The sequence below is a fragment of the Microcebus murinus genome, chromosome 14 (assembly GCF_040939455.1).
Source record: "Microcebus murinus isolate Inina chromosome 14, M.murinus_Inina_mat1.0, whole genome shotgun sequence".
NCBI classification, from domain to species: domain Eukaryota; kingdom Metazoa; phylum Chordata; class Mammalia; order Primates; family Cheirogaleidae; genus Microcebus; species Microcebus murinus.
Window position 1 is genome coordinate 10,526,810 of NC_134117.1, and position 25,414 is coordinate 10,552,223.

The window sequence follows — 25,414 nt, forward strand, 5'->3', positions numbered from 1 at the left end:
CAAAATAACTGCAACCCTGGATGCTGTCCGTTGGCATACGATCACTCTTGTATAACGTTACAGGACAGTGGGCAGACGGGCCACGCTCACCCGGGGCTCACCGGACAGGCGGCCCACGGTGGAGTCCGTGCTATGCTTTCTGGCCAGGCATAAGGAAGAAATATCACGGGCAGAGACCACAACAGGAACAAGCACGGACCTACCAGAATCATCCAGACCACCAAGAGGGGCCTTGGTCAATGCCCACCTTTCACAGATGGGAGGGGAAAGGCCCCAGAGAGAGGAAACCACTTGCCCCAAATTACATATCTGGGAATTACAAGAGGAAGTTGGTGAAAGAGCCGCCCCTAAACTCCTGTTTCCTGATGATGGCATTTGTTTCTGAAGTAACTTCAATTTGGCCTTGGAATCGTGATGTCTTAAGTGAGGGGGACTTTAAGAGCCTCCTGGCCGTTCCGGGAGCCTGTGTGCCCAGGTCTGGACAGCACCGTGGGAGTAAGGCCTGCTCGGGATGGCCCTGCCAGCACGGGGGGTTTGCAGTCTTGCTGAGGAAATGACTAAGGGTGTGGAGAGCACCGGCAGACTGAAGGGCACCCACAGTTTGGGGAAAGGAAAGTCTGAGAAGGAATTTGGTTCAAATGGGGGAAGTCTCACAAAAAGGTGGCCCCAAGGCAGCCAGGATCTGGACACACTGGTCGGGAGGCCTAGTGAAGGATCACAGGAGAACCTCTGACACTCAGTAGGTATCTGGCCCCACAACTCCTGAGGGGCAGAGTTATGTAAGTTAGAGCCTTGCAGCTACTCTATGCCCCGCCCCCACGCAAGGCCCAGGGACCACCAACACAGGCCAGATAACTCCGTCCTGCTGCCCGTGCTACATCTAATTATTGGATCATTGAAAATATTCCAACTACATTAAAGAGTGACTTATTGATATTTAGTGATAAAAATACTATCAACCTAATTCAGTAACCACTCAAGGAACTCTAATGTTGTTTGAGGTCCATTGAGAATAGATGCCCAAGTCCCAAAAAGAAGTGGTTACATTATCTTTGTTAAAAATAGTCCAGTAGGGCTTTTTTTTTTTCCTATTTACATGTTCACATTTCTAGAATTAGTGGCATGTCGGTTTGTATTCCCCAAATGAGTTCACCGAGGAAGGATGTTGGCAGACTCCCATCGGCATGACTTCAGCCTCTCTCAGCAAGCTAAGAGTGGCAAGTACACCAGTGTGTGTTTTTGTGCAGCATCGTCAGGCACCAATATTAAACTCAGTACAGTCATGAGAAATTCAGCTCAGGGGCTTTTAAGTCAGCACCCTCACTGGGACTTCCAAGGTCTCAGGCCTTTTCCTTTTCACTTTCTTTGGCAGTTAAGAAAACCCAAATCTAGCACATCTCCACATTTGGGGGCTGTGGTCCTTTGCAAGCTTTAAAAAAATCACTGGCACAGAAACAAGGATCTTTTTCTACTCAGTGGCTTCTGAGTACATCTGGTCCTTAACCCCAAAGGCTTCTAGGAACTCAATCGGGGAAGACAAACCTGGCCCTGGCCTAGTTTGGTGACTCAGAGGTGTCAGATAAAGATGACCCCAAGACTCCTAGAGCACATTTCCAACCCTCAGTGACCTGGACTCCAGGGAACACTTTGGTCAGTCTCAGGCACTAGTAGGAACTGGCCTCCCTGTGCACTTTCCAATGATTCCAGACTCCTGGTGAGGCCTCAGGGTAGCCCGAGGCCAGGTGGGCACCTTGGCTGTTGGCTGGGGCAGTCTGAAGGGGAGCAGCAGTAACGTTCCCATACCTGAGTGCACAGCCCTGAGTCTTCCCAGGTTCCACCTGTAATCTGAGCCTGAAAAGTGGCCAAGACAAATACTCTCATGAGCCAGGCTGGTAGAGATGTCATGAATCCCAGAGCAAGCTTATAAATTCATCTGCCATTTATTCTGACTGAAGCCAGGAATACACAATCTCAATGCTACCACTGTTTTCAAAGGTTTAGAAACCACAAAACATGTTTTGAGTTATAGTATTACTTTATTTTCCTTTTTTTAAATGTAGCATTAAAGTCATTCAACATACAGATAATTCCTATGACTCCTTACATATTGTGTTCTATCTAAAGTTAGGTATTTTAATTATGAGATGAAGAAAGTCATCCCACTAAATGGCAACATTTCTGAAAAATAAGTTTCATATTTGTGATGGGAAATTGACTCCCCATCTAACCTCCCCAAAAAGCTTCTTCAGTCCAGAGCTATAGGAAGACAGCTCACAGCCACGGCTAACATGTGGTGCCCATGCACAGAGAGGGCCCCAGAACAATAAGCAATAGAGTTTAGCTTCTGAAACAACAAGCGACTTCTTTATTTGTACACAATAATATAGAAGAAAAGCATCATTTTCCTTTTAGCCTTTTTATTAGTGTCTTTTGCCTCCACCCAAGTTACTATGTACCAACCTACAAATAACAAAAACCAACTGAGTTAAAAGTCCCTGAAATACATGCAACTTAAAATTCCCTAAAGCACACATCAGTTCCAAGTCTCTGAATCTGATTTGTATGGAGCAGAGACTATGGTGCCGCTGGGTTACCAGCTGTGTCTGTCGTGCTGCTGGGGTCTGAAGTTGCTGCTGCTTTCGCTTCTGGCTGCTGGGTTTCCGTTTGGGGACCTTCTCCGCTTCCGGCACTTCTCTCCCTCTTGTCTATTGCCATCTCTATGATTGCCTGCAGCGGCTGATCGGTTCCAAGGTTGCTGGGCTGGAGTTCATAAACCTGGACTTGACCTGGGACATCAATTGCTTTCTGTTCAAGTTTTTCCAAGATGGTCTGAACCTTCCTGACACCATCTCTCCTGGCTTGACGCACATCAGCTCGTCCTTCAGGGTCCACCGAATCCAGGGCCAACAGCTCTTTGGTCAAATACTCTTCGATCATCAGGTACTTTTTGTCAGTCTTCTTGCCTTCGAAGTTGTCTACAGCCTGCTCCAGCCCTTGCACCTTCTCCAGGATGGCTTCCACTTTCAGCACACCTGGATGTTTTGGGGGGCCCTCAGCTTCTGCTGGTTTTGGGGGTATAGCTTCTACAGGGGCAGGGATGGGGGCTGCCCTCTCTTCTGCAACCACATTCTTGGGGGATGAGGGGACAGCAGAAGGGCCAGGGCTGGGAGGAGGACAAGGAACTGGAACAGAGGGAAGCTTTACTTCCACCTTCTCAGCGGGAGGTGGGGGCTTCTGAGAAACAGGTTTAGAATCCACCTCCTTGCGGATCACTTGAATTGGGATGTGTCCAGGATGGAGATCTGGTCCAACTGGGCCTGACTTACTTTCTGGTTTGTTTTCAGGTTGGGGAACAGGTGGAGATTCTCGATGGGTCATGGGCTGCTGAGAGAAAGAGAACAGGACACAAAGATATTTTTAATAACTGGCTGAAAGTCATAGACAGTTGTTTGTGGCTAATACAGATTAGAAAGAAAACTGGAAAAATGAATTTTTTAAAAAAAGTTTAACAGTATAAAGATTTTCAAAGTCAACCAATGGGCTGTTACAAAATAAAAACATGGTATTAATGAGGCAGGTGACCAAACCATTAGTTAGGCTTCCACTGATCACCTTGGGTATGGGTTTGTTACCTCTCCCCAAATTTCTCTGTAGATAGTATTCTTAAGGCAATGAAAAGAAAACCAATATAATTTTCAAAAATGGAAATAACAAAAACTCATGCTGACTGCCAAACTAGGTTAGCTCAGAGCAGAGTCCTGAGTGGCTCCAGCCCTCAGGTGATGCAGCCATGGACTGGCTGACACTGGTCCTCCCTCCTTACGCTGCACAGACAGTCTCTGCTCATGGTGTGACCTTCTCATCTTCTGCTTCAGAAAACATACGATCGTTTTCTTAAACCTATGACAGCCTAGTGGTTTAGGCCTAGACTGACGTATTTTTTTAGAATAAGCAAGATGCTCAAAATAGTTAATACGGTAAGAATTTTGCTTTAGCGCGTTTGTGCCAGAGCCTAACACTCAGCCATGATGCAGCATCTCCATGCTGACCTCTGGCTGCAGTTTCTCACATGGCTGTTTTTTAAATGAGCTATGCTCAAAACAGAAATATCTTGGCTCTTTTAGCATATCAGGGAATATCTAAAACCTCTTTAAAAATCTCACATGCCCTATTCTCATCAACTGGGAAAGAGTCAGACTATATTACTTCTAAAGTACTCCCAATTTGAAATACTAAATTCCACTATAATGTTCAGTTAGGTCACAAGTCCTTGAAAACTTCCCAAAAGGGATCTTTGAACAAGCTATAAAAGGGAGGTTATTCTAAACAAGGTTAATAGGGGTAAAAGTAGTATCAAATATTCTTTCATTGATTATGAGAAATATATGAGAATAATATGTAGGAAAATAGCTCTAGCTCTACAAATAGTACTTCTTTCCTGGGATTACTGAACCCAAGTATGAACATGGTATGACACTTAGCTATCTAAACACAAGCAACCTCCCCTTCCATCAAATCTTTTGCCAATCAGGTATCCTCAACTTTGGCCCTCACCACTAACAAACTAATCACACTGCCCTTCCTTGGCATTTACAAACAATGGCTGTGTAAGAAGTGACTTCAGAAACATTTAAGAGAGGGTGCTCTATGGCCTGAGCTCTTCAAAAACATCAAAGCCATGAAAGCACAGAAAGGCCAAGGGACCGTTCCAGACTGAAGGAAGACTGAAGAGAAGTGGCATCTAAATGCAGTGCTCATGACCCTGGATTAGATCTTGGAATGGGAAAAACTGCCATAATGGAGATTTGAAAATGGACTATATATTGCATAAAAATATTTTAAGAGTATTACATTTCCTGAATCTAGTAACTGTACTGGGGTTATGAATGAGAATGTCTTTTTCTTAGGAAAATATGTGCTGAAATATTTAGGGGTAAAGGGACATGATGTCTGCAACTAACTCCCAAATAGTTAAAATACACGGAGAAGAGAGAAGAAATGACAAAGCAAATGCAGCAAAATGTTAACAAACAGTGAACTGGGTGAAAGGTTTATGGGACTTCTTTGTATGATTCCTACAACTCTAAAGGTGAAATTATTTCCAAATAAAAAAGCTTAAAAATATTTAAAGGGAGGTGCTCTGATCCAGGGCCCTGGACAGTATCAGTGTTTACAGTGATATCCTACATGCGTTCACAGGGAGCTTTCTGTTAAAAACTGTGGCAAAGAATTAATTCAGCTGCTCAAGTTGCAGCCAGAGGGGACCCAGGGCTGCCGAATGTTCTGCTGCTAAGCTGCTCAAACTAAATGCCTTCCTCCTCCAGGAACCGGCATCCCACGTCTCCAGGAGAGTAAGCAGACTCGTGCCCACAACCTGCGCCAGGCCAGGACGGCTTCCCAGTCACCACAGCCAGCTGATGCATCAGGCAGGCAACGTGGTACCCAGCTGGAAAGGGAGGCAAAAAGTATAAGACATGGTCCCTGTGGTCAGGCTCAGTGCTGAGCTGAAGAGGTAAGATGAACACTTTTGAAATGTACAGAATAATCACCTGCTGAACCAAAAGGAACCCATACAAGACACCCTGAGAAAGATGAGAAGGGCTTCATGGAAGAGACAAAACTGGCCTGTCCCTTGGAGGATGAGGAGAATTTGCATTGTGTGGGCATTTCAGGGAGTGGGTGAGCGTGATCAAACACAGAGAGGGGAATGAAAAGAACAGGCTTTCGGAGTGGAGGGGTAACTGTGAGGAAGAGATCAGAGAGGAGACTGTGGCTGAAGCATGCATGGGGCGGGAAGAACCCTGACAGGGTGTGGTGGGTGCTAAGGAACCTGGTTCCAGGTGTGTGAGTTCCACCAAGCCATTTCCTCTGCCCCTACGGCCGCAGCAATGGAAAATGATCAGCCAAGCAAAAACTGTAGATAGAAAGTGCTGAGGGCTCAGAGCCCTTGTTCTGCATTTCTGTTGATGACCAACAATTTCCCAAATCTCACTTTCCTCCAATTACACACAGCACAGCTAGTGAGGAATCCAGGGCACCGCAGAGCTCCTCGGCCCCTGCAGAGATGCCACCGTAGCCAGTCTGCTGACACCTAACTTCCGTACCTGAGGCCTGTCGACCACGGTGTGCACACGGATGGGTGACGACGAGTGCACTGGTGTGCTGCCCCTTGCTGGTGAGCCCTCCCGGCTTGATGCACCCCGGACAGGTGACCTGAATGGGGATGGTGCCCGCAGAGGCCGGGGCTCCCAGTCATCCCCCTGGATCTTGTGGTACACAGGCTGGTGGGTCTGGTATTCACCCTGCTGAGCTGGGTAGTGGGTCTTCTGGGCTTGGTGGAAGGAAGGCTGAGCTGCTGGCCGGGTGACGTTCTGCTCATGTATCACAGGGATGGGGATGTAGCCCCGGGGGAGCTGGTGACTGCCCAGGTTGCTCCTGCCAGAGGAGGGCAGGCTGGCGGAAGAGGATGAGGACGAGCAGTCAGAGGCAGCTGGAGACTGGGACCGCTGCAAGAGACAAAAGGCAGAGGGCGTGGCACCATGAACAACCCCTCTGCCTTGGCACTCCAACTGGACCTTCCACTGTGCACCTGCTCAGGGGAACACATTTCCTAAGACCTGCCATCAGTGAATGTTTCAATTTTCAACATGTGGGGTTAAGACTGAGAGGTTCAAATTCCTAGTAGCTATGTAGCTTTTCTAAGCCTCCTGTGATATAGGAAAAGAGTATATCCCATCTTCCTCATTGGGCTGCTGTGAAGATTAAGTAAAATCACCTGTGTACATGCCTGAGCATGAGTCCAACACACAGGAAGCGCACAGTACAATGCATTTGTTGTCATTACATGTCATCTCATTTCCTCGTTCCTTAACCCTTTCTCTACTAACCTGCAGAGAACTCAGCTGAGTGAGTGGGAGCTGCCGCATCCCCCACCCTCCCCGTTGGCTGGAAGGAGGCCAAGCCCCTTTCCCTTCTGTGCTACCTTCTATTCACCTAGAAAATGAAAAAGATGTTTCCCCAGCTGGCTTATAAGGTTTTGTTAGCTTAAGTTTGCTAAGATTTCTCTCTGATTGATGTGTCACATTGATTTTTTACAGTAAAAACACTACAAATACAGGCACTGCTTTCTCTAAGAAAGGAGAAGTATCCCACATTAACTATGTATCCCAGTATCCCACATTAACTATGACTGTTCATTCCCAAGCAGGTTGTGAAACTAAACAGATTCAGAGCAGAGCCGAGAGGCAGTCATGACTCTGAGTGCAGACAAGAAATGAGAATTCGTGCTGGAGAACAATGCCAGTGGACACAACTGCAGGCGTGATCTCCAGACAGGAAAATGAAAAGGACTTACTTCTCAGGAATCCTATTGGGGACTCCTCAAATTTCTGCTAAGAACCAGATTAAGAACTATTTTTTAGCTATTACTGCACTGAATCCATCGACACACCCTGAAGTGTTTGGTTTCAGGATTAAAACCTCATCTTAAACAGCTGCTTTCCTGACTCATTTTTTGTTTTTTTGGTTTTTTTTGCATCAGGGTCTCGCTCTGTCACTCAGGCTAGAGTGCAGTGGCGTCATCATAGCTTACCGCAACCTCAAACTCCTGGGTTCAAACGATCCTCCCGCCTCAGCCTCCCCAGTAGCTAGGACTATAGGTGCACACAACCACAGCTGGCTAACTTTTTCTATTTTTAGTAGAGATGGGATCTTGCTCTTGCTCAGGCTGATGACTCCTTGTTTTGAATTTCCTTTTTAAATGTGGTACACTGTGAGGGCAGGTATGGAGTCTCATTTTCATATAAACATAACTGCAAAAAATTAAGCTTTATCCATAAGTACTGAACTGAACAAAATAATACACAGCTATCTCTGTTTCTGAAATAGAAAGCCCAGTGTGAATAAAGGAGCAGTGAAATCAGGAGATGAAAGGCCAGATTTCTGGTCCCTGCTACTCCCACCACTGTGCATTTGAACCAAGCAGTTTATAGTTTACCCTCCTGAGCCCCAATTCCATAACTATGAAAATAAGCCATGTAACTCCTGCCTTGCCCACCTGAAAAACACACCTATAAAACATTGGGGGATAGTGTGGGGACTGTCCACCTGTCTTTTTTGGGTGACCTCTGACACTGCAGGCCAGGCCCAGCTGCCCTGCATGTTAACAGGTGCCAGGCCCAGGGCACTGTCCTCAGGGGCGGGGACCCAGCCTAAGCAGCACAGCAACTCGCTCCCACCCCACGCAGGCCCGCCTTACCTCAGGTCCATGCGAGGCTGGGGGCTGGGCTGCCTGGGCTGCTGCCGCTGCTGCCACCTGTCCACACTGTTTGTCTGGCTGGGTGGCTTCTGGCATGCCTCGCAGAGGTGACTGGGACCTCTGAGGAGCCGCCGCTGCCGCCTCCGTTCGGAATCTCGGCGTCCCAGGCTGGGGATAGGCGTGGAAAGGGTGTGGCTGCCGGTTCTCAGCACCTTCATGGAGGACGGGAATGGGAATGTAGCCTGGTCGGAGCTGGGGGTACACAGGGTGGCCTTCCCTAGTGAGTAGCAGCCTGGAGCCCTCCCGGGAAGGGCCATTGGCAGAGGATGCAGCTTCCTGAAATAAAAAGAGGAGACATTCAGACCAGTTTCTTTGGGAAGACTGGGAAGAAAACAGCCCTGGCAGAAGACAGTGTGACACTCTTCCAGAGCGATTTGGGCCCCACAGTGTTAGCCAGGACGGCCAAGCACAGGGAGCCCGGCTGCCCCACAGCCCCTGCTCCTACCAGGCCTCCCACCCCTGCCCCCACGGAGACTGCTGCTTGGCTGGCAGCTAAGAATTAGGGGCATCAGGAGAAGGCAAGTGAGCCCAGGTATCTGCTGAGCAAAGAGAGATTCCAGTTTCCCAAACTGGTAAGGCAGGTTTCTTCTCCCCGTGACAAACGGCAGCAGTGTATGTAGGAGAGCCGCTTACTGTCTCCCAAATCCTCACTGACCCAGATCAGAAGGTGATCCCCAGGAACAGGGTTCAATCCCAACTCCTGAATGACAGCAGGCTTCTGCTTCCAAACGGCCCTCACGTTTCCTGACAACAAAGACTTGTATTGGGCCCAAACACAGAACACAGTTTGGATATCTGATCAGGCTCCTCATCCTCCACCATCCTCTAGGTGATGTCTGGTCACCCTGGCCTGTCTTCAGCAAGAATCCTGTTAGGTCAGTTTTGCCAGAATCCTCCTCACCCCTGATGCTTCCTCTTAGTAATTTTCCATCCACTGACCCCACCCTGCTCCGTGGCTGTAAATTCCCACTTGTCCACACTGTATTTGGAGTTCTCTCTCCCCCAATGCCAGACTCCAGTGAGGTGGTCCCTATACCTATCTCAATGGTTCTAAGTCAAGTCTTCATCAGCATGCTTTAACAAGCATCACTGAATATTTTTTTTCTTTAACACAACAAAGCCTGTTTGAAAGAGAAACAGTTGGGGTTCCCTGTTATGCCCTCTCAGGAAGTTCTCCCTTCAGTGGCCTGGCTATTTTGGGACCCTTGAGAAGGCCAAGTTCCAGATGTACCACAGGGAAAGATCCTATTTCAGACAACAGGGCTGGCCAGTCACTCACTGGGCAATGCCATCTCTCACCAAGCAGAGACCACGCAACAGAAGTCCTGTGTCCTGAACACTAGAGGGTCCTTTTACAGAGAAGGGGACCTATTGATCTGTGCCACTTGTACACATCTGAGTAGGTCAATTATTAAGGAGAGTGATCCTTCCTTAAAGAGGCATCTCTCTGAACAGCAAAGACCAAAGGCAAAGAATCTATGAGCCTACAGGGTACAATTTCTACTGCTGCAAAACTGGTCAAAAGGAAGGGATGATCCACATTTTGAGTAAACACACCATTAATTTTGTGATGTTTCTATTTGCCTGCAGGCATGGGCACCAGGTGGCTGACCCTGGAACTTAGCCCTTTCAGCCCGTCAACTGCCTCCCTCCTGCTGAGACCCTGCCCCCTGGAGGGCCTCCAGCTCACAGGGAAGGCAAGAGTGTCACTGTGTCCTTGGGGACATGGGCAGACAGGCATTCTCAGATTAGAATACCCACGTGCTTAGGGTGGCAGCATTATATTAGCCTGCTTAACTTTCAGGTCACCCAAGAGCAGGGAGTGGGTCCAGGCCTCACATTCAGAACCGAATCCCTGCTGGGAGGCAGACACACTAGGAGGCAGCCAGCAAGAGGTACTGGAGGAACCCTCTGCTACTCAGCGCTGAGTCAAAACACACCTCAGACTGCTCGATGGTAGTGGGTTATCAGAACTTATTAACATTAGTGTCACTAAAGTTAGTATTCAACCCCCCACTGCTAAATTTGACTGGCTTTAAAAATTAAATTAAATTAAAAAAAAAGAAAAGAAAAAAACATGCCTTAGCATACTCAGTCTACTCACCAGGCACCCTTCCTTCTATGCAAAATTGGGGCCTGTATAAGTCTTTCCACGTCACCTTTGTTGGCTGCCCTGGGGCCTGTTGTTTCTTCCCAGCCATCTGCGCAGCCTACCTCGAAGACAGCAGTTAGCAAACTCTCATCCTGCCTACCCTGGGCGCACATCCTGCTTCCGTGCTGATGAGTCCCACGAGGCTACAAACCAGCAAGGCACAATCCCTGTGGACAAGGGGCTCACGAGAGGGCTCAAGAATGCGTGAAGGGAGGGTAGGTGCTGGGGCACAGGGAAGCAGGACTCCTCTAGGGTGGAGGCTGGCCTAGACAGGGTCTCAGTGCCACTCCCACCCCTGCTGGGAATGCTTCTGTGAGCCTGGATAACTCCCCCACTTCTGCAAGCCTTTATTTCCTTTTCTAGAAAATAGAGCTGGCATCACTAGCCCTGCAGAAATGTTGTGAAGTTTTATAAGAGCACATCAAGAGGGCAGCCCGGAAGGCCAAATTATGCTCTTTAGACTCCAAAGTGCCAAAAGAATCAGAAGTGAAAGACAAAGTTAATCAATGGTGACAAAAGTCAGAATGGTGGTCACCTCTGGAGGAGATGGGAGTGGCTAGGGAGGGTCTTGAAAGGACCTTCTGAGGTGATAGAAATATTCTCTCTCCGGGTGGTGGTAAACAGGTGCATACCTCTGTAAAAACCCATCATACTACACACTTCCTGGACCCCATACTGCCCATCCCCTCCCACACCCCACCCACACTATCCGGTTTTAACTGGAGACAGCTTCAAGCACAAGTCCATCTCCCTGGCAGCCAGATCCTTCCAGGGCCTGGAACCCTTGGACAGGCCTGGCTGTGGCTCGGCTCCTCCCAGGGAGGCCCTGGATCCAGAAGGCACTGGAGCCAGCCTGCCAAGAGCTGTGCATTTTATGCATCTCACTGAATCCATTTTCCAATTGAAAGAGAAAAGGGAAGAAGAAAGGAAGAGGAGAGGAAGGAAGAACAGCCCTGCCTACACAAGGAACTGTGGCAGCCAAGCCTCTTCCTGGAACCATATTCAGCCTGGGTCATTCCAGTGCTGCGTCTGGGTCAGTGAACAGAGAATGTGGTGGCTGTAGGGATGGGGCGGTACTGTCAGAGCAGCAGCCAGAAGCTGAGCTTGAAGGTCAGCACTGAGCTGAAAATCAGGCTGGAGGCCCCAGGGCCCAGCTGGAAGTAGGGACCAACATCCACCCTCCCGAGTGTTCTGACCACTACAAGAGATGCCCCAGCAAGGTGGGAGGGAATGGAGAGGAGAACTAACACATGTCAGGCAGTGAGGGTGAAGCAGGACTGAGGACGCTGAAGGGAAGGGGGCCGCAGGAAGACGACTGGAGCAAGGAGGCCTCCACAAGACTCATGTCTGAGCATGGGGGCCACTGAGACCTGCCACTGCCAGTAGGTACAAGCTGGAGGGCAGAGATGCTGAGGATGAGCATGGGTGGCCTGGGATGTTCTTCCTACAATCCTGAGATCTGGACTACTGGGTCCCTGTGAATTAATGATCCACTCTGTCAGATAATAAAAAAACCATGTGTCTCACTGTAAGCACTGCATCTAAAAGAAGTTCCCCTTCCACTCTGGTAGGGTTTTGGTTAGAAAAACACTGCTTTAGGCAAGTTAAAAAAAACATGAATTTTGAGAAACAGGCAATTAAACACTTCTATATGAATGAATAATTTAAAACAAAAATTAAACTCCCATCTATAACAAGGTCTGTACCAGAAATGCAGACAACACCTTCTAATGTTCCTACTCCACTATCACTAGAGTCATGATAGCAAATGCTTCTGTTTTTACTAAGTAAAAATCACTGCCTGGAAGGATTAAATTGCCCTTTCTTTCTATCATGGTGTTTTCATCACAATCTAGCAAAAAAAAGAAATTGGACATTTTTTAAATGAAAAATGAAAAAATGTGTAATATTTATAATTCCCCTAGAATGTGACTGAAGCACGTCTCTTTTAGTTCATTAAGTGCTCTCAAGTTCAAATACAAGTCCAAATGTGTGGTTACATCAGCATCTTTGTGATAAGATTCCACTACTTGCCCCATTGTGACTTTGGGGGACCTGGGAATCTGCTCCCTCAGGGTGGGGGCTGCTCTATGTGACTGCGTGACAGGGGCACAGTCACGGTAACCAAGCAGATCTCTGCCACCACCTAATCACAGCTGCAGCAGCTCAGCTCATTACCCTTATCTCTGGGTAAAGACATCAGGAATATATACTATACAAAATCCAATTAAGAAATAAGAGCCCAAGGGCTGAGTCCTGACTTCCACTGCTTATCTCACGACATTCATTAATTCATAAAACGAATTAGTTAATTCTTCCTCCTTGTTTGTGCACTGCATTAAAATCCTCTGAGGTACATCTCAGGGTGCCAAACAACTCCATGAGATGGCCAAGATAATGATGAAAAAATTACCCCAGATGAACCAAAATTTGCCCTATTAAGTACAAGATATTATTATTAGAGAAAACCTGAGGTCAGGTTTTAAGCTTTGGTGAGCTGTTGGGTTTGTGTGCTCAAGAGCATGTCTAAACTGCATGACTTGTTTTTAACAGAAACATGGGCACCATGGGGACAGACAGGAGACCTGGGAAGAGGCTGCACTTGGTCCTAACCCTGGCTCTGTCCCTAAATATGAGTGTTATGTAAGCAGCTGGCATTCCCTCTCTGAACCTTAGTTTTCTCACCTATAAAATGAAGGGAAGGCCCAAAAATGTTCTACAAAGCAGTGGTTCTCAAGTTCCAGGGTGCATTGGAGCATCCAGGAAATGCAAAAAGGAAAGGCAGACTTTAAGCCCAATCCCAAGAAAGCCTGATTCAGCAGGTGTGTGATGAAGCCCACAGAACTGCACTGAGAAATGGTGATCACGAGTTCCTCCCAGCTCTGACACTCTCCATGGGGCCTGATTTCCGAGGTCCCATTTAGCTATAAACATCTACACAAAGACCCCAAACAAAAGTTAATGTCATGGAAATATAAAAATGACCACTTTTAACTGCACTAAAATCATATCAGAAATCGCTAGAATCCAAAGCACCCCAAATGCTTATTATTTCATGTCCCAAATAAAGAGGAAGCTGCTGACCCCAACTCCCATGCCTTAAGAGCAGAGCAGGAACAACAGCTCTTGGGCAGGTGCTAGGTGTCTGCCTGGCTAGGTATACACTGGGCACATTCACGGGACAACCGTGGAGAAGGGTGTGCCCACCCACCAGTTTTGGGCCCACCCAAAACTGGTCCCCTGTACGCTGAGTGTCCTCCCCCAATCTTGGCTCAATGGCACAGCACTTTTTGAAAAGTGGGCTTAACACCTACAAGCCGCAGCTCCCTCATTTTGGTCTGAATTAAGGGTAACGGTAACGAAGGCAACTCTGGGCTGTCCCGCAGCACTTCCCACTCGACAGCCCTAGAGTCTTAATTAAGTAGGACACAGATTCTATTAACTGGGTTTTTAGGTCAGAAGAGCCTTCACAGGGTCAGGTGCTGAGTTTTACTAGCAATACTTCAAAATGTCTAAAACAAAGAAAAAAGATGGAGGAAAATAGGAATCTTGGAACTTGCTATGCCAGGACCTTGAGCAACAGTAGGTGTGTTGGTTCAGCTCTATCAGGGAGGAAACAAACAAAACGAACTTTCTTCTAAAGCGCAAATAGAATTAAGCTTCAACATCCTACGAACTTTCTGTTTGCTATGACAGGCCATGAGTGAACTAAGTATTATTGCCCATTTGATAAATAAACAGCCATTTGCATCCCTACAGCCAAAGTCAAAATTCCTTCAGTTCCCATTGGATTGTGATGTAAGGGTCTCCCCCCACACCCCCAGCACTGTTTCGGGCTCATAATAGATTCTGGGCAAATTCTGAAAAATAAGCTAAGTCCACATTCCACCAAACTCCATTTATAGCACATCCAAGGAGTTAGGTTTTGTCATGAGACTCCTGGTGAGACCAGAGGTCTGTGCTAACCACAAACTCTATAAACAATCATAAGTCATAGGTTATTGGAGGCTTTATCTGATACACCTGTTATTAAAACACATGCCTTTTATCCTGGGATTAATGAGATGGATGTCCCTATGAGTTTCTACTGGAGAAAACTTTTTTTAGAAGATAAAACAAACACTGCTTCTCTTTGCAGCTATGTCCAAATGAACTGGGACAAACCAGCATGAGCCCTGGTCTCTGAGTTGCTACCCTGGGTTCCAATCCCTCCCTGTGCTCACCAGCTATGTGGACTCAGACACGACTCCCTGCTACTAAGGGTCAGCTTCCCCAGCTGTAAGAACCCCCACACCTCCCAGAGATTTTTGCAAGATGTTAAGTGAAATAAGGTACAAGTCTTTGTAAATTCCGAGCTGCCCCATGCTCTAGACAATCATGTTCCTTCATTCCACAAATAGTTACTAACGGACCCAGCTTTTCGGGAGCAGTAGTTAGTTAGGCTTATTGTTTACAAAGCCTAATTCTTCTGTGGTTCTCAAGCCCCTTTATCTGAGAGTCTTAAGAGCACTCATTAGCAAGGATGCCACTTTCTCTACTGAGGGCTACACCTGAAGTTTCACAATCTGGAAGCAAACACAGCCAAAACCAACTCAAGGAACTGAGCCCTAAACTGCCCTCTCCCTCCAACAGGCTCATCAGCTGCTCTGGGGAAGGGGCCTGCACTGCAGACAAACCCACCGCGGAGAAGCAACACCCAACTGTGCCGATTGTAGCTCCCAGCACACCCCCCCCCCACCTATGGGAGAAAAGCCAGGCCAAGCTGGGGCACAGGAGGATGTGCCTGGCGGCAGAACACCTGCTGGTGTCTCCTCAATATCCTCTAAAGGACACATATAAGCAGTCCCCAGGCCAGGCACTGCAGCAGCTGCTGGGTATTTCCCCTGCTGGGGACGTGCTGGGGACTCCAGTCAGCATCCAGCCTCTTCACAGGCCCAACCCCGCAGCCCTCCTCAAGGATCCCCTGCAGCAGAGGTGGGAACCCAGATGTGGGCCAAGGTTACACAGGAAGTGAGTGCACAGGCAGCAGCTCAGGGCAAAGTAGAAATGACCTGCCACCTCTTCAGAGGAAAAAAAAAAAAGAAAGAAAGAAAAAGAAAGGCAGGGCTACCTGCTTTAATCAATCCAAAGCCACAAACCACAGATGGAAAAGTACCTGAAATTTCCATGCCAGGAAACAAACTGTCTGATTTTAGATAGAGCCCAGGAAAAGATTCTCCCCATCTGGTACCTTTCCAAGGATTTGTCTCATATTAAAAGTGAAAATACTGGCCAACCACTTGGCTATTCCATCTGCTAAACCACCCAAGTGTTTGTGAGGTATCAGTGTGTAGGGCATCAGTAGATATGCATTTTTTTATAAAATACAATTTTCCAAAAGGAAAAACCCTATAATTCATCAGCTGCAGCTCGGGTAAGGGTACCCTCTTCTGTGAATGATGATGAGACCTTTGAGGGTAATTCCTGGGAGGACTCCTCTCCCCACCCCAAGCAGCTTCTCAGTGCATTTCTCCCACAAGCACCATATTCCCCTCAATATGGTGGCGATTAGAAAATCCCTCCCTCTCCTTCCATCTGTGGTGACATTTATAACCCTTAGAGCTGGGTCCAGAACAGCTGTGCAGATGACCAGCCCCTCATTATGGCGGCATGGCTTCCCCCCAACACAGACTAGGAACCCAGGCCCTGCCTGGTACTGTTTTTGGGGCTGCATAGCCATGGATGAGAGATCACCCCCCTCCCCAACTCCTTGGCTTCCCCACACAGTGGGCTGTTCATGCTGTACATGGATCTTGTAGCTCTCAGACAGGCCTGAAGTCGTGTTTCTTAGGAGTTGGGGTGGAAAGCAAACACTGCACTCCACACAGCATGGTGCAGGAAACACAATCCCCCTGGCCTGTCCTGAGCAGAGGATGGAGCTGGGAGCCTCATCAGGTCCAGAAGGCCCACAGCCTTCATCTGATCCCGTGTTGTGTGTGTTACTGCCCATCTACACACGACACTCACAAGGGGCACAGGAAGCCACAGGGAGGGCTTCTGAAGACCATATGGACACTGGTCAAGGGGAGTCAGTTAAACTTGGTACAAGGGGGACAACAGGAGGCCTAGCTTCTAAGAAATAAGACTTCTGAGAACTGCTAGATCCATGTACAGCCTGAACGGTCCACTGCGTGGGAAAGCCAAACACCTACCCACCAACATCTTTCCATTCCACGGTGGTGGCTGTGTCCAGGGGCTGCACACATGCATCAGCTTGGGCTTTGGACTAATCGCCTCCCACGCACCATCTCCCCTGATTCTCCCTGCTGGACAGGACTGTTGCTATGCCTATTTTATAGGAGGGTAGACTGAGGCTCAGGGAGGGTGACTGATTTACCTAAGATCTCTAGAACCCAGGTTTGTCTGATGATAAGGCCAGGTATATGCTAACCTTCCTGCTATTCTTGTCACACCTGTACACTGTGCAATAACAATTTGTGAGACTAATGTCTTTAAAACCTTCATCTTCCCGGGGTAAAATGCAGCAAGGGGGAAAGCATTTCATTTCACCCAGCCAAGCTGGGCTGAGGCTCAGACCTGGAACATTCAGTTCAAGTGTGCTCTGGGTCAGCGAGCCAGCACAGCGCTCCATGCTGAGTCATCGGCCCAGCCAAGGCAGGGCGAGCGAGAGTGAAGGCACTCGGCTCCAATCTGAGTCACCACGGCCGTGAGACTGTACCCACACCCAGCGTGGGGACACTGTGAGAACGGAGCCTCTGAAGGGAGAAGACCCTGTTCAAGTAGGAACGGGGAGAGCTGACCCCACTCAGATGTTGAGGGTCTGCTGCAGAAGGTTCAACCAGGGAAGTGGCTGCCTTTCCTACACATGCAGGTGGTTTCCTACCCTCCCACCGTTTGGATATTTAAACCATTCATTCATTTATTTATTGTCAAAGAAGAATTTTTTAAATAACTGAAGAAACATATAATTCTACTTTAATGAACACTGAGGAAGTTATCTTGAAATAGGAAATGTTTGTTCTCCAGTAGGAAGCTCAGGAATTTTCCGTGGAAAGTCTCACCTCAACTCACTAAGGGCAGAGCTCTGTGCTGGTAGCTCTTGGGCAGCTGAGCTGTTTACAGGCTCCTGACGCAGGCAGTGAGCAATCTGCAATTCTAGGATTTTCTGAATTGAGAGTGAATAAGAAGCCTCACGTATAGTGTCTGATCTTACTGCCAGCCACATGAAAAAAACGTCTTTAAAGAGACTCCTTTCCCAGCACTGGGGGCTGCTGTCTGTGGCTAGGATCAGCGGTGTCTGGCTGCTGCCGGCTCCCAGCCTCTCCCACAGGCCTGCTCCAAGATGCTGCGTCACCGGTGGAAACAAAAAGGAGCTTCTCCAGACCCATAGGGATGAACTTAGGGAATCAACACTGAAGTCCTTTGTGTAGAAAAGGCCATTCAGAAAGCGATAAAAAGGAACAGGCCTCTGGGGGACATTCAGGAGCCCAGGATAACACTGCAGTCTTAGGAACCAACAGAAGGCTTCCTGTGACACACATCCATCTACACTCACTAAAGGCAGCTTTCCTTTTATTGATTTATCGTTTATTTTTTTGAACAGGGTCTCACTGACACCTGGGCTAGAGTACAGTGGCATCATCATAGCTCACTGCAACCTCAAACCCTTGGGCTCAGGCGATCCTCCCACCTCAGCCTCTCCCACGTAGCTGGGATGACAGGCACGCACCACCATGCCTGGCTGATTTTTCTATTTTCTGTAGAGATGGGGTCTCACTAGGTTGCTCAGACTGGTCTTGAACTCCTGGCCTCAAGTGATCCTTCTGCCTCAGCCTCCAAAAGTGCTGGGATTATAAGCATGAGCCACTGTGCCTGGAAAGGCAGCTTTTCTTTAACCAGCCTGCACACTCTGGGGCCCAGGCCCATGTCTTACCCTTCTCTGCACAGAATCATTTGTTCGATTTTTTCTGAGCCTGTAAACCCTGCCAGGCACCGAGAGGCAGAGAGATGAAACAGACAGACTCTGCCCCCAGAGCTCCCAAAAGGGACGGGACTCCAAAGCAAAGCAGGAAAGTGCTGAGCTTTGAAAAAAGATTCAACTTAAAGTAACAAGGAGTCCAGAGCAGGGATAGCCGGCTTCTGACCAGAGGAAAGTAGGACATCCTTTATGGTGAACAGCATTCCAAGGGGGCAGAGTTGTCCTCTCTATGGAGTTTTAACACTGTGACTTCACACTGTGGGCACTCAGTACATTTCAGATGGGATGAATGAGTGAGTGAAGGCTTCGGCCCATCTCCTAAGTTCAGACCCAGGCTCAGGAAATGGGCCAAATTTCTGCTTAACTGTACAAAGATGAACTCAGTGCTGTTTATTACCTAGGGTTGCTCCTGGGAACCTGAATGGGAAGAGCCAGGCCTACTGAGAGCAGTCTGTCAGGCACCCCTTCAGGAACCCAGGTAGGGTTAAAGCCACAAAAGTCTTTCTGTTTTGCCATAGGCCAGGACATTACCTCTCCAAGTCTGTTTCCTCATGCGTAAGACACACATAATAGTTTCTATCTCAGAGAGCTGTTCTGAGGATTTGAAGAGATATAGTTCGTAAAAGCACCTACCCATATTTGGCACATATAAATATGTTGACAGACAAAAAAATGTTACATTCATTCCTTCGCAAATAAATTCTTTCTGATTAAGCTTTTACAAGGTGCCTGGTTTCCTAAATAGCTTCCAAGGTCCAAAAGATATCCTTATAGAAATATGTGAAAATTTAATAGCACCAAATATCTCACATAGTATCTTAAGTGCCACATGAGGGACAGGGATCAACTCCTGCACCTGCAAAATGAGGGGCTCTGGAGCCAAGCCTCAAACGTCCCACTGTGAGTCTACACTCTGAGGCAAAAGCAGACCAGGGGTGTGGACTTGATTCACGACAACGAGGAGCCAGAGAAAGCCTAGAGAATAACAGTCAAGAGTGACAAGATGATTCATAAGTTCATCAGTACTACAGGGTCCTAATAAGCAAGGCCTTTGTCTTCAGCTCCCGGTTTTCCTATGTAAGGTCTCTTAAATATTTAAGAGCAATATTAAAACAGCAAAACTTAGAGAAAGAGTAAGTGTGGATTATGTATGGCTTCCTATTTTGGATGATAAGCATCAGAACATCATTTTTAAATGTCAATAAAAAGTAATAAACATGTAGAGTGGTTTATATAAGGCAACTGTGTGTCATTCCAGAAACGAGGACGGCGCTAATCAAGCCTCACGGGTGGTATGAAGCTTTCTGACTCACAACCAGCCGAGAGCATCCAACAGCTAAGCCTCCCCAGCCCTGGCTAACGTCAAACATCGCCACAGTTCCTGTGTACTGGCTCTGCTCTCATAAAGGGCAAATCTATTTTACAAAACAGGGGACAAATTATGTTCCCAGAGGTGCAGTAGTTTCTTGTATGAGCCAGACACAGGCTGTTCTTTAGAGGGAAAATGAAGGCCTGGATGAGCCGGACTCCTAAGGCATCTGGCCATGCTCCTCATCTGCCTTTCCCCTCCACGCCCCCAACAAATCACTGTTCATCCAGTTAGTTGCGAAGGAATTTGCTCGGCCATTACTGCGACTTGCTGGAAACATGAAGGAGAGAATGGCCACTCATTTCCTGATTGTGCTCTGACTCTGTTAAGAGGCATAATAGCTTACAATCGATCTGGAAAGAGCAAAATGATCTCATCTTCAAGAAAATTCAGGAGGCTCTGCTGAACCTGAAGCAGAATAACTGGCTCTCTCTTCTTCAATCATAAGTCAAAACATATTCAATTTTCTCTGAAAGGATGTTTCTACCTCCCTCTCACAGTGCCTAAGTATAATCTGTCAAATTATTATGGTGAGATTCTGCAGGGAGAGCAAGACAAAAGGCTCTGGCTTGCTTCTTCCTGAGGTATAGGAGGGTCTTGGGACTGCCCTGAGTCTGACCTCCTCCCCCACTCTCATACTGCCACTCTGCCAGACTCACATGGTGCTGTGTCCACTCCCTTCCCATGTCACCCCACATTCACACCGCCAGAAGCCCAGGCATTGAGAGAGTCTCCCCAAGGAAAAAAACAAAAAAACAAAAAACAGAGGCTGGGGTAAAGGCTCTGCAGGTTAGATGTTAAGCAGGCACCTCTCCAGGGATAGGGATTCCAGGGCCTACACGTTGCTACGCTGCAGTTCCCCCTCCCCAAGGTGGGGCCACAGGCCATCTGTGGCTCCTAATGCCAGTCTGGCAGATTCAGAACCACCAGAAAAGCTTTTTAGATTTGTGGATTTCTGGACCCTACCCTGAGCAATTCAGATTTAATATGAGAATGGGCGGGAGAGGGGGTGTGCAACACAGCTGCAGTCTGTGTTCTTAAGAGGCTCCCCTGGAGACTGCCAGGCTGGTGACCTTCCATATGCACAGAGCTAGAACAACCCTGCTCTGTGAGGGAGGAGGGTCTCCTCCATCTCAGGGAGGTTTGTCAGAGAACAGTACTCCAGAGTATCTGCCTCTGTTTACTCAGGGAGGAGGAGCTGCACCGGAACTGTGCATCTCCTGACGCCAAAGGGAATGCCAGCCTCTGCCAGGAAGGGGCCTGGACTAGCATGAACTTGCCAGATTAGTGCGGAGTGCAAGAGTGCAGAAAATCAAAATCCAAGAGACTGCAGGTGGGGACGTCCAGCTGCTTACAATGGTGCTGGATGACACCCAACATTTTTGCCTGTAGCTGTCCTGCCTCTGCAAAGACTGTAAGGCATTTGCTTCCACTTGCCCCCTCTGTAAAAACGGGGATAAAAGAATTGCTCTCACCACTTCAGGGGAAAGCAGAGCATCAACTGTGAGACGAAAGAGTACAAGACTAAATAAAACACATAGCTCTAGTCTTTTTCTTCTTTCCACAAAAGTCATTTATTTACTAAAGTGGTTAGATAGTAAACATCCTGAGCTGAGTCCTCCCCAAAGGGAGAGACGGCTGTTTTCATGCTCAATGAACAGCCTTTATTGACTGACAGCATTTCCTCTTGAAGACAAGGGCCTTAGCTCAGCTCCTCCAAAATCGCCCTTTGTTTTACGATAGGGCCCTTTCCTCATCATGCCTCAAGAAACCACTTTCTAATGTAAAATAATATTGCAGGATTTTCCACTATAGTTTGGAGTCAGATGTGATTCATATACGTGAAAGGGAATTAGTCATCCAGATATTCTGTGTGGATCAAAGCACAGGTTGAAGGCAATGAAGTCCAAACAGCTCATGGACTGAATGTTAATTTTGTCCTTACGTTTTTGTGCCAAGCTGACAAATCTCAAGTAATTAATATGGTAAAGAGAACTCTTTTCTTGATTTGATCACATTGAATCATCAAAATCCAAGCAACCACAGCAGAACTCAGTGACCCAGTAACTTGGTGACCAAGAGGACACAAAGATAATCAAGTATTCCAGGCTAAAAGCTTCACAGTTTCATAAGACATTCAAACCACTTTCAACTTCTGGACAGGTACTCAGCCTCTTGCTAGGATTTTCCTTATATTAGTTCTCTCCTTACCATTGGTACTAGCTGGGTGCCCTTCAGAAACACACTTGAACTCTCTGGGTTTCTTTATCAGAAAATAAAGAAGCTGGCCTGGTGTGATGGCTCCTGGCTATAATCCCAGCACTTTGGAAGGCCAAGGCAAGAGGATCTCTTGAGCCCAGGAGTTCAAGACCAGCCTGGGCAACATAGCAAGACCTCCTCACTGCTACAAAAAATTAAAAAAGTAGCCAGGCATGGTGGCATGCACCTGTAGTCCCAGAAACTCAGGAAGCTGAGGCAGGAGGAGCACTTGAGCCCAGGAGTTGGAGCCTGCAGTGAACTATGACTGAGCCACTGCACTCCAGCCTGGGTGTTGGAGCAAAGAAAAAAAAAAAAAAAAACGCGGGGGTGGGGAGAGAAGGGGCAGCAGGGACTTTCCTGTCTCTAAAAAAAAAATGCTGAACTAAAAGATCATTAAGGACTTTTCAACTTTAAAATGTTGAATGTTATATTTTCAAATTAACTTTTCCAGCATCAGACTTCTAATTTAGTATTTCTTAATTTCTGTTTGTTGAGAACAACATTAGTAATTCAACCTGTTTTTTTCCCTTTAATAAGGTTTATGAAACCACAGCCTAACCCATCTACCAGGTGGGTACAGGAAGATCCCAACTTGTTGGGTAAGTTTCATGTTGACAACAAAGTGCTAGTAATGTTTATGTTCAAACTTGATTTTCACTCACAACAAAGGGTGACAGCAGCTTCTGACTATCTCTGTGTCTACAGGAAGGCAGCCTTAAAATAATAGTTGTATTATTTTATAATAGTTGTCCCACACTAATGATTATCTACAATCCATGCAGACTGCAGTAAGGATGGTTTGAAATGAGCTTAGGTTTCACCCAATAAAGGACTGAACAGAACACAAAAATGTATATATTTAAATTGTGCCCATCCCAGCTAATTACACAGACTCTTGTACTAGCTCAGGAATAAATATACAATTAATTTCTTGTAAATATAAACTGTTTGAATGTACAATATCTCACTGTTGGGCACCAGTTTTAGAAATATTTTTAAGAAAAAAGTGCATAAAAATGAAAGGGGACAATACAGGGTCTTTATTCTAAAATAATGGTTTATAAAGCACTTTTAATTTGGTGAGTTTTTAAATCTTCCAAATAATTTACCAGTTCCTTACTGCATTTATTATTTTGCGCACACAGCAGTAACAGTTACTTTAAGTATGTTTTTTTTTCCAAACTCTTAATTTGAAAGAGCCCAAATTTATAGAAAATTGCAAGAGTAGTACTGCTAATCATAATTTTTTAAATTAACAGACTCATTCCAAATTTATATTTTCAAATTTTCATGCTCCTGAGTGTTAAGAAGTATACACTCTTGAGTATTTGTAAGTGAGGCATACTTCTGTATTCAAGAGTATCACTACCCAGTTATCTGTAAACTGGAAATAAATCCTAAGTATTTTAATACCATAACAAGGAATGAAACTTATGCCATTATAAATATATACATACATATGTGTATGTGTATATATCTCATTCTTCTCTGCAGTGTAAAGCAACGGCCAACTATTGAGAGGCAGTCTCATCTCTAGTTTAGAAACTACGAGAAAAACACCCTGTTTTTTACTTCACAAGTCATACTAGAAAACTTTCTTATTGAAAGCAGTTTCACACAATAGCACAATTTTAATTTCAAATAGAGACAGGAAAAAATGTTTTTACACCAGCCTCCTGAGTCACTCGAGGCCAGGCGAGCGAAGTCCCCTCAACCAAGTCGTGGAGCTTGAGGAGCTGGTAAATATTCCCCAGAGCCCACCGGCCAAGCGCGCGAGCGGCGCCCTCGCGTCCGCCCAGCAGGGCGGGTCAAGGGGCTCCGGCCGAGCGGGCGGCAGAGGCCGCGGCGGGCCCGGTGCTGACCAGGCCGGCCGTCCCGCTCCGCGCCCGGGAGCACCGGGCCAGCTCCCGTCCCCCGGCCCCCGCACCGAGCCGGTGCCACCACGCGGGTCGCACGTCCCGGCCACCCCCGCCTGGCGCCCCCTCCCGCCTCAACGCCTGTCAAGGGCGGGTGGGGGAGACTCGTCGGGCGCGGCAGGACGCGCCCGGGAGCGGCCGGCCCACCCCCAGTGTGTGCGGCGTGGCGCCAGGGTCGCCCGGGAGGTGGCCTTCGCCGACCGCCGGGGACCGAGGCCTCGCGTGACCCCAGCCCGGCCCTGCCCGGCCCGGCCGGCCGCGGCCCGGGCCCGCTCCCCGCCGGCCGTCGAGGGCCCGGCTCACCTTGGGGCCCTCCGGGGCCACGCGCGGGTCGTTCCACGTCGTGGTGCGGCTGTTGTGGTCCACGAAGAAGGGCCAGCCGGTCTGCGGGTCGATCTTGATCTCCCAGCCGGGGGGCAGGGGGTCGCGGTCGCCGGCGGCGCTGCCCGACGCCATCTGCATCACGGGCGAGTGCGTGGCGGCGCTCATGCTGGGCCGGGGTCGGCCCGGGCTGCGGGCGCGGGCTGTGGGGCGCGGGCCGCGGGCGCCGAGTCGCTAGCCGGGCCGCCGCGGGCACCTCCTCGCCGCGGGAGCGGAGCCCTGCGCGCCGCCGACGTGTCCGGGAAGCCGGCGCAGGGCACCTTTATGAATTAAAGGAGGGGTGACGTGGCCGGAGAGGGCTGGAAGTGTCTGGAAATAGCCTCCGCGCTGCCAAAGGGGAAGGAGGAGATAAAGGGAGGCAGCAACTGGCCGGCTAGAAACTTCTGGTCCCAACCAGAGAAGTTGGCGGCGGCCGCGGGTTGGATGCGGAGCTCCGCCCTGAGTCATCGGCTATAATCGGGGCGCGCGGGGCGGGGCCGGGGGCGGGGCCTGGACAAGCCCCTCCCCCAGGCCGCCCCTCCCCCTCCTTCCGCTCCGGCGCCTCGGGCCGAGCCACTGCCGGGTGGGTGTCCGGGGGGAAGTCGCCCCGGGTGGGCGGGACGCTCCTGCGGGCGTGCGGCGGCGGGACGGGCGGGACGGGGGGCTCCCTGCGTGCGCCCCGGGCGGGCCTCGGCTTTGGGACTAGCTCGCGCGGGCGTTCTCGGGGCCGGGAGCCCGGGCGCCGAGTGCCCGCTGCGCCTCCTTCCTAGGAGCAGAGTTGCCCTGCGGCCGGGGCAGTCTCGCCCCCCCAGCCCCTCTCCCGCACACACTGACGCCCGAGAGTGACGTGTGAGTCACTTTCTTCCCTGAGCCGGACGGCTGTCCCCGAGGCTCGTCTGACACCCTAAGGAAGCCGGTGGAAAATGGAAGTGCGGTGGAAACTCGCTTTCCTTTCTCTGGAAACTTAAAGAAAAAAAGAAAGCCTGCATCAGCTGATGGTTTTATTCTCCTTGAACCTCGTATCTCAAACGTAGAAACTTTCATTGCAGTGAACAACTTTCAA

The 25,414-nt window shown here is 48.5% G+C and overlaps 1 protein-coding gene across 2 annotated transcripts; it reads right to left on the reverse strand.

The window, feature by feature from the left end:
- Positions 1–2,016: 2,016 nt before the first annotated feature.
- On the reverse strand, positions 2,017–24,816 carry BAG3 (BAG cochaperone 3). 2 transcript variants are annotated; one of them, XM_012739167.2, is made up of 4 exons: positions 24,295–24,816; positions 8,258–8,593; positions 6,105–6,506; positions 2,017–3,381 (listed from the first exon to the last, which is right to left on the reverse strand). In XM_012739167.2, the coding sequence occupies exons 1-4, from the start codon at positions 24,478–24,480 to the stop codon at positions 2,575–2,577; spliced, it is 1,731 nt and encodes a 576-aa protein (XP_012594621.2). In that variant the 5' UTR covers positions 24,481–24,816; the 3' UTR covers positions 2,017–2,574. The 2 variants fall into 2 exon arrangements, with proteins under 2 accessions (XP_012594621.2, XP_012594620.2); XM_012739166.2 differs by having other exon boundaries at positions 2,017–3,384.
- Between the last annotated feature and the right edge of the window lie 598 nt (positions 24,817–25,414).

Coding starts and splice junctions, on each gene's coding strand:
- BAG3 (XM_012739166.2), bottom strand. CDS start 24,480: ATGAGCGCCGCCACGCACTCGCCCGTGATGCAGATGGCGTCGGGCAGC. Junction 8,594..24,294: donor TGGCCCCGGAGGGCCCCAAG/GTGAGCCGGGCC, acceptor TTTTTATTTCAG/GAAGCTGCATCCTCTGCCAA. Junction 6,507..8,257: donor CAGCCTCGCATGGACCTGAG/GTAAGGCGGGCC, acceptor TGTCTCTTGCAG/CGGTCCCAGTCTCCAGCTGC.